The 9,179-nt window shown below is 46.8% G+C and overlaps 1 protein-coding gene across 2 annotated transcripts in view; it reads right to left on the bottom strand.

Moving 5' to 3' along the window:
- Positions 1-442: 442 nt before the first annotated feature.
- BBS4 (Bardet-Biedl syndrome 4) overlaps positions 443-9,179 on the bottom strand; it is a 40,586-nt gene continuing 31,849 nt past the window's right edge. For both annotated transcript variants that reach the window (XM_035899422.1, XM_009643900.2), the window contains exons 10-15: positions 8,045-8,197; positions 7,741-7,912; positions 7,223-7,292; positions 3,438-3,579; positions 2,852-3,062; positions 443-1,471 (exon numbers count right to left, since the gene is read on the bottom strand). In XM_035899422.1, coding sequence (XP_035755315.1) covers positions 1,332-1,471; positions 2,852-3,062; positions 3,438-3,579; positions 7,223-7,292; positions 7,741-7,912; positions 8,045-8,197 — 888 coding nt within the window. In that variant the 3' untranslated portion in view covers positions 443-1,331. The remainder of the gene's footprint in view (positions 1,472-2,851; positions 3,063-3,437; positions 3,580-7,222; positions 7,293-7,740; positions 7,913-8,044; positions 8,198-9,179) is intronic.

Here is a 9,179-nt window from a genome sequence, read left to right as displayed (position 1 = left end):
AGTATCACATGGGCTTTAAAATTCCTTGCTCCACTCACCAACGGGCCGCTTTGCCACCTGGCAGTTAGCCTAAATGATTTCTCCTAAAATAATTAATTTATTCAGGGCGTAACTAAATTATTCAGAGCATGGCTGCTGTCATACTAAAACAATTTAGCACTGAAGCTGACCATACCATCTCCGAAAAGGTTTGCTCTTTTTTTTTTCCTGCAAACCAATCTTTCCCCACAAGCTGGGCAACACAAGTTCTCAAGGAAGAACTCCCATCAAATGAGCGGAGCTTCACTGGGGCTCATTTACTCTGTTTCTCAGCAAACAATTAGGAATTTGACAGACTTTTTTGCTGCTGCAGCTAGCCCGCTTCCAGAATAGCCAGCCTCTGAGCGCTTGCCTTACTGTGGGCCAGCTTTGCAACTTTCCTAGCTACCACATAAAATGGGAACGGAAGATGAACAGTCCTGAAGAAGATGGCTCAGTTGGCCGGCCAACACACGAGCTGTTGGCCCAGCGCAGGAGGGCTGCTTCGGCCACCCATCCTCTGCTGGGTTGCACATTGCAGGAACGATCGCCTCAAGACAAACCAGCTCACCTTTGCCATGCATCTCCCCTGTGTTTCACGAGTGCCGCTGTGAAGGCAAGGGTGGGTTTTAAAGCGCCCCTGGTGCCCTGTGACCATGATGTTGCTCTGCTCAGGAATACCAGCTCCCAGCTGTTCCAGCTTCCTTTCTCTGGCCTTGAGAAAGCGTTTACAAAGTCTTGCCCTTGTGAAACGAGGAGTGACAAGCCCCTGCTTCACAGTAAGCCCAGCTGTGCTAGTCCTGAGCCTGGCTCACTGCTCTGCACTTGCCCTGGTGAGGCGTCCTACCTTCGTCGCCCCCTCTCGGGCTAACTGACCTAACTGCAGCCTGCGCAGGCCTTCCTCAGCCACTTACAAGTTCAGCCGCTGGAAGGGTTTGCCTCTCTTTGGGATCCAGGATGCTACGTCATGACTGCTGGCTTCCCTAAACACACCAGATGCCTCAGCATCCTTCTGGAGGACTTACACCTGAACACTGGAGACCACCAACGCTGAGGAGAGATGGATCTGCATCCTCCAGTCTCTTGTAGTAAGCTGTGACTACACTAACAGAAGCTATGCAGAAACCTCTTCTGATTGCTGCAACGGCTCCTTGGGACAAGGTAGAGACCACGTGCTAAAATCATTAACAGAAATGGGCTGCATTTAGACTAACCGACAGCGGGTAGGGGGAGAGGGCAAGTCCCTTTCCCCACAAGTCAACGGGCAGCGCTGGAGATGCTCCTGCACCTGCCTGTCCTGACCAGAGTCCCTCCTAGTCCGCTGCCTGCCGGCTCTTGCACTTTTCTTTCCTTGGTTCCTCAGCCGAGGTCTCCTCGGGGCTCGTTTCTGAGCCCGGTTCTGGTTCCAGAGGCAGTGAGGGAGGCTTTGCAAGTGGAGCTGATGCACCAGCACCTGTGGAAAGAACACAGTTATAGTTACTGTGTGACCGCACGTCCTTTGTCTGTCCTTTTTGCCCTTCCAGGCAGCATGGAGATGCAGAAGAATCACAGCTATTAATTACTCTTGGATTTCTTTCTATCTAGCATTAGCTTATCAACTTAGCACTCAACTCTTCTGAGTTATCCAGCCACAGACCTTACAGCACCCAAAGTTCTGCTGAGGGAAGGTACAGGATCTCATTCAGCTGGGCTGCTGAGAAGTTGGTACAAACTTATGCATTAACTCATGCTTTGGAAGCAAAAATCATTCCCCTGAAGCTGGTTTATATTCAAGCTGGAGCCAAACCCACAGTACCGTTTTCAGGTCAGAGTTTTAGCAAACTCAAGGAGAGTTTCCAGGCAGGTAGCTACTCACAGAATAAAATTGGAACAGGACACTTCCATGCTGAAGTTGTTCCTATGTTTAGGTTTAGGCTGACAACTGCTGTTATGAACTGGCTCCCATCTCTGATGTGGATGATAAAGTCCTTCAAGTAAACCCCAAACTCCCATACATTTTATTTTTCAGCATTCCTGACTAAGTCTTCCCTGCATGGAAAGTTTATTTCATGCGTGAGAAATAGAGCACGTCCTTAGGGTGCCAAAGAAAGAGGCCCGGATTATACAACCTCTCTCCCAGTTCAGTCCACAGGAAAGAAGGCTAAGAGTGACAGAAAATCACAACGACGAGCAGTATCTCTAGCGCATTCCTCCTCACCAAGGGGTGAGAGGAGGTCAGGCTATGAATGGTGGCTCAGGAGATGCTCCTACCCAGCCCCAGCAAGAAGCAGCACATGCAGCTATTGCCGTAAGCCTTCTAAGGCTGACGCTATCTCCTGAGCAACCTTCAGTCCAGCAACATTTGCAAGGGAGGGACCTGACTGGACAGCTTCCAAACAATCCAGCTGTAGTTATTTTTGAAACAGAAATGATAAAGCACTTCAGAAAACTGTCCATCATTTCCCTTCTCTCCAGCATCCCATCTGTTCATGTCAGCTCCTGGGCTCTTCGCACGGAAGACAAGAGGTCTGGTTTCTGAAACCACCCCCTTCCCAGAGCAAGATCTCAATCCCAGGCTAATGGAGTCTTGCCCATCATGGCTCAGAGAGGAGGGGAAGCTTTGCTGGCTTTCCACACACTATACAGGCCAGTATAATGCACCACAGAGAGCACCTTCCTTCCATGCTTCCTTAACTCGGAAATCTGGGAAAGTCATTACCAAATACTGACATGACCACTGTATAAGCAAGTCAATACCTTCCTAAACACCTGCTCTAGCTCTGTACTCAATGGAAGAGAGATTTCTCTTCTCCCTCCCACAGCTCTACTACAAAGAGAAGCAAAAAAGAAGTACCTGGGGGCAGCTGCATGGTCTTCCCGTACCCCGCAGCTGAGGACATGGCTTGACCCAGGGCCTGGTTAGAGCCCAAAGGCTGCTGAGCGCTGGAGGATTTCCCTGACGGAGCAGCTCTCTGCTTGGATTTAGAGTCTTTAGAAGGCTTAGTCCAGACCAGGCTCTCCCCTACCTGCAGGGCAGCTCCCATCTTCTGGGCAACCTCCACCATCTTCTCAAGAAGCAAAAAGAGAAGAGCATTGTAAACAGGAACACTTCAGATAACAATAACATCAACAACAACACAAAAACAAAAAATGAGAGCTGTGCAGAGCTGGCTACTGCCTTGGTGCTCGAGGGAAATATCTCTACTAATTCATTCCCTTAATTAAGAGGGAATCTTGTCTTGCTGTGTATTGATTGAAGAACTGGGCTTCAAAGAGCAGAAATGAAGCAAGCAGCTCTCAGCAGGCAAACGCTCTACTCAGAAAATCTCGTAAGCAGAATTTCTTCATAATAATTGGACTCCAAAGTCAAATTTCCTCCTTGTTTGTCGCCAGCCTTAGCATGGCCACTTAGTTCCCACTGACAACGGTTAGGCATATACCTCAGGGTCAAAGTCAAGAGTGCTGCTCTTTTTCACCGCATTGACCTTCTTCTCCATCTCCTGGTATTGGCAGAGGGCTCCTTTCTTGTCGCCCTGGTTATACAGCAGGACAGCGTAGTTCAGGTTGACAAGGGGATTGCACCTTCAGGAGACACAGAGGATGCATCGCATTCACCATGGGAACACTTATCCTGACTTGAATAAACACTAAGATGTGGCCAAGCAACAAAGCTGGAGACACCTTACTGGATGGCACAGACAAGCCATGGGGTACTCTGACACCAAAGCAGATGAGGGGCTGCACAGCCAGAGCCCTTTAAGGACAGGACAGAGTCCCATGTGCTTGGTGAGAGACCCAGTGGGTGCCCGGGCTCAGCAAAGTATCTTTACACAAGGCCCTCCTCTGCAACAGCCAATTCCTTGCACTCGGGGACCATGTCAGGATGGTCTTTAGTGCGTGCCTGGTCTCCCAGCCCCTTGCTCCTGAGGTTGGCAGAGCAGTGATGGGGGCTTTCATGATACCATGAAAGTCGATCTCTGCTCTGACTTACCTCAGGCTCTCCTAGCTCTCCCAGTTTGTAGGGGAGCAGCTTGTCCTGGGACAGGGCAGTGGAACAGACTCATGCTTATTGCTTGTATTTTACAACCCAACGTGCTACAGAACATGCTGCTGACATTTTGTTTTCCTCACCTCTTCTCTCCCATTCACCCAGTACATACATATTGGTACGTACTTTTCTAGAGAAACAGTAGGCGGTGTCTATTAACAAAGGGCTCAAAGAGGGGACCAGCACCGCAGATAAGGCTGTTTGTTATTCTGCACAGTCCTGCCTCGATGCAGAACAGCATATGAAGATTTCAAAAAGGCAGAATTGCTCCATATATTCTCATTTTCCACAGTACCCATTTTCTTCACTAGGACACATAAACCCCGCACGGCAACAAACTAAACTGGGGGGAATTTTTTTAGACCTGATCCTTCCTTAATTGCCCGACAAGCCACACTCAACAAACTGCCCTGACCCTTCTTTAGCAGTCTGAATGTTACCCTTATTTTGGAGAAACAAAATGCCTGTGTATTATCTGACACAGAAATTAAATGCATGAGGGTCACCATCCCCAGCATGGGAGCTCGGGCAGGTACTCGGTTCATCCAGGCTGCAGGATGAGACCTGGAAGAACCGAGATTGCATTTGGCCAGAACAGGGGTGCATGTAAGATCCCCGTCTGACCGCAGCTCCCTGCAGAGGAGCCGTAGGCTCCGTACAATTTGCTCAATAAATGCGAGCGATGGACTGGTGCCCCCTCCTGGAGCCTGGCAGAGATAACTGGAGCCATCCAAGGACTCCAGCACCCAGGCCTGGGGTGCCAAGAGCATCCTTTGTGAAAAGTACAGAAAGGAAGTCTTGTGTTAACACTGTTCAATAAATAGCAAGCGTCATCTGCAGGCCATGACTATCCATCCTTGGTAAGTTATACGACAGCGCTGTGAGAAAGAAGACTATTAGAAGAAATCTGATAGCATTTATAACCATTGGGTTTCCTTTAACTGAGAAACTGGAACACTGATCCTGCCACAAAAAAAAAAAAAAACCAACCCTCCTCGCTGTCTTTGCCAAAGCAAAGGAAGGAATGCATGAAAAAATAAATATCAAAAACCCACCTCCTCAGAAAAAAAAAGAAAAAAGCCAAAAAAAAAAAAAAAAGAAAATACAAAAAACCAATCCCCCACCAAACACTGAGATCAGACAGATCTGGGAACAGCCAGGTTTAAAACTAATTGAACTGCATCAAGCTAATTCGCCTTCAAGAGCTGCAAAGCTATATGACAGTTAGAAAAAAAATCAATAGCTAAGTAACCACGGAAAGAAAGGAGAGCTATGAGCTAGAACCAGTACTAAGAAGAAACACCTTTTTTGAAGACTTTTCCATGGTGCTTTCCATGCCAGACCCCAGAATGGCACCCAGGCCAAATGTCACAGCGCTGCTATGAAAGTATTTATGGCAATGGAAACAAACATGGCTATCTTCATCCCAGCCAAACAGTTCCTAATGTGCCAGCAAAGAAAGCCTGCGGGGACATGGATTCAGCCACCCAGTAACTGTCTAAAATACACAGTGTGTCAGCTGAACAAGCCTACCAAAGCCTGGATATTCGCCCCTGCAGCCCCTGGCACTTGGCGATCATTTTTGTTTTGATGAGGTTTAATTTTCCCGGTAAGCTGATAGAGCTGTAGCATCACAGCAGTGCCAAATATTTAGGCAAAGTTGTAGAGCTAAATTTCTATTCCTTCTCTTTGATCAAAGCACAGAAATTCATTACTAATCTTTAAGGTCCTGTGCTGCCTTGCTAGGCATGGAAGGCTGATTAGGAAAGTCGGGCAACGGGGTTGACCGGGCTTAGGGATGTTGGTAGGGATGACCAACCTGTGCAACCTGCTTTAGCAGGAGGGTTGGACTAGATGATCTCCCAAGGTCCCTTCCAACCCTTGCCATGCTGTGATTCTGTGACCACTGAGTAATTGTGAAACAATGCATTTCCAAATCTTTGACCACAGTTTGCACAGGTTCGGGTCCTCTGAGGAGGTTGCACAGACCTCCTGGCGTTTGAAACAGATGCGGAAGTAATATTTCAACTTGTTTTGTAATTCTGTTGATGCGTAAGTATGAAGAACTTCAGTGCCAGATGTGTGCTGGCTGCGCAGGGGTAACTGATTCAAGAGCTCTGGCATGCACGCAAGCCACGGAATTCCCCGTGAACATCCAAGAGCATTGACAGCTCCTCTGCGCAAAGAGAACTGCACTATAGCGTCAAACACTGTTTTTTGAAACCTCCTGCCCTTTGTGGGGTTGGTTAGGAACTTGCAGAATTCCCCAAATTAAGCCTGGCCAGTGCACCTAGGTTAGAGAGGACAGAGGAAAAGGGACCAGCATCTTCTCATGCCACTTTTTGGTAGCCACTTCACCAGCATACAGAATACTGGGCTCTGCACCGGCTGCCCTAAGTATGCAAATATTCCCAGTAAGTTGGGAAGAAGAATTGCCATCTCCTCACTGACTAGTTAAAAATATGAAAAGTAAAAAAGAAAAGTAAAGAAAAGCAGACCCAGGAAGCCAAAACTATTCATAAATTTGAGACAGATTTGGTTTTCTGACCGAAACGATGAATACCGCAAGGTTCGTTTTAACATTTCTGAAGCAGAATGCTCTGATTTCAAGAGCCAGATTGCAAGCACAGACATTGTTAACAAAATGGAGGAGGAAGGGCTACCCTGCTGCCCTTTTATACGCTTTACACTAGCTTCTCACCCACGTTCTCCCAGCTAAAATCTTCCCTCTGCCTGATTCAGAAGAGTCTTTATCCCAGGCCTCTCATTGCTCTGCACGGTGCTCAAACCTTGGGTTACAAAATATTCTGGGATAACTGGTTTTCTTCTATCGAATCTGCTCTGCTGCGCCATAAATATTCACTGGAAGGTAGCACGGAATCTAAAGTCATCGCCACTGACTCACTGACAAAACAGCAAAATAAAAAACAGCTTTGGGTTGGACTGAAGCAAAATTTCCCTTTCATTTTTCAGAGATGACCCGAATTAAAAAAAACAAAACAAAACAAAACAGAAAGGTGGTTTAAAAACAGTGACTTGTGCAGCTGCAGGAATAAAAACATTTCCCTACTGCAAATCATTTAGGGTCAAAGTAGACTGAGGGACAAAGCACATGAAGTAAACCAGGTGAGGGAGGCAAAGCCACGTGATCAAATGACAGCTATGATTAAGACTTACTTGTCCAGTGCCACAGCTTGCTCATAGGAACGTTTTGCATTCTCAACATCTTCAAGGTTTGTCAGAGCAACTGTACCAAAGCCAAACATACACAAACAAGTTGACACTTCTCAAGGACTTCATTTTTAGGGCAATTCTGAATGTCATTACATCATAAAATAAATCGGTGCTACCAGGGCTGTCTGGACTGCTGCCAGGATTAGCCCAACTAATGTCACTTCTGATAAGTATTTGTCTTGCTTAATGCCAAAAATGTCCAGTGCTGGAAATCCACACCCACTCCTTAGGCCACCCAAACCCAGCCTCTTACACGTAGAAAATCTTTTCTAATGTTTAATCTGATCCGACTGCATTTTAACCTTCCTATTCACCACTCAGACTTTATACCTGTCAGTGACCTGCTGGGGAAGAGCCTCTTACTACAGCCAATATTTGATTACTTCAACTTCTCTGTCTCTATAATGTTGCACCCCATAAGCGGGATACCCACAGGAGCAGGGAAACGGGGCGCTGCGTACCTGCCAGGAGCATATACAGCTCTCCCATCTTGGGCTGGAAGTTGATGGCAGCGCTGAGGAAGTGGAAGGCAGATGCGTACTGCTGCATCGTGAGGTGGACTAACCCCAAATTGTACAAGATCTTCCAGTCAAAGGGAGCCAAGTAGTTTGCCCGCTTCAGGCAGCTGATAGCCTTCAAAAAAAGGAATAAGCGTGCTGTGACACAGCCCGCCCAGAACAGAGCTCCTGCCTCTGCCACGGGAGGAATCTTGTTCTTGCATGAAGTTAGCTACATATGAAAAAAGAAAGGAAAGCAGATACTTACTGCTACGTATTTCTTCTTCCCGAAGAAGCACATCCCAATGTTGTTCCACAGCGGGGGGCTTTCAGGCACGGTGCTGGCTACCACCCTGTATTTGGAGAGGGCAACGTCATAATCTCCGTGAGCTTGCATCATGCTGCCAGCCGCCAAGGTAGCCTTTGAGAGAAGACAAGAGACCAGCTGAGGAACAGCATTTCCCCAAATATAGCAAGAAGACAACAGGACAAAATTAATAAACTAAAGCCATCTTAAGAGCAACCATTTAACTTTTTTAGGTCTTTTCTTTTGGAGGCTGCCAAGACCAACAGTGGGGAGCAGATGGGGACTCCAGATTCTCCCAACATTCAGCAAAATGAAAGAAGGGACTCAAGTCTGCTTCTTCCTGCACCACCTTGATCGTAACCGTCAAAGAAATACTGCAACATGACAAGTGTTTAGGGTATGTTTGGGGATGACAGCAGCATCTCCTAGAGTCTGAGTCTCTGAGAATATCTATGCACTAATAGTCTCTTTTTACCAACAAGCACAGATAGAATTAGGTCTGGTGCAAGTTAGCTGGAGAGTAAAACATAGGCAAGCAAGACATCTGCAGCAGAGCTAGCCCAGGTCACACTCACCGGTTGATATTGCATGGGGAAAAAAAGGCAAGTGATTGCAACCCACCAGATTTAAACCACAGTAGTTCAGGCCTTTATAGTGTTTCACAGTGACAAGTAAAATTTGTAAGCATAAAGGTGTTTTCACAATAACGTTCGGCTTGCATTCCTATATCGTTTGTCAACCCCACATTTCAATACGTCGCTAAGATTGTACAGGAGGAAGAAGAGGCAGAGAGAAACGAAGTAACATGGCTAAAAAGGGAAGCAGTTTCAAAGTCAGGAATGAAACCTAGATCCCAAGCTCGGCCTTCCAGACCAGAGGCAAGGAAAAGTCACATTTGTATACAACAGTTGGAAGCCCAGAGAGAGTCATTAGCAGATGGGAGAATAATATAATGGAATATTGCTTGTATCTGTGCTCCATGCCTAGGAGTCACAGGGACCCAGGAACAGCTCTTGGGATTTTTGAAACAACATCTAGAACATTTTCCTTGCAAAATAAATTCCATTTGTTTTAATTTGTTTGCAACTTCAGATGA

Source organism: Egretta garzetta, unplaced genomic scaffold (assembly GCF_000687185.1).
Source record: "Egretta garzetta isolate BGI_Z169 unplaced genomic scaffold, ASM68718v1 scaffold287, whole genome shotgun sequence".
Lineage (NCBI taxonomy): Eukaryota > Metazoa > Chordata > Aves > Pelecaniformes > Ardeidae > Egretta > Egretta garzetta.
This window is presented reverse-complemented; position numbering and strand designations above follow the sequence as displayed.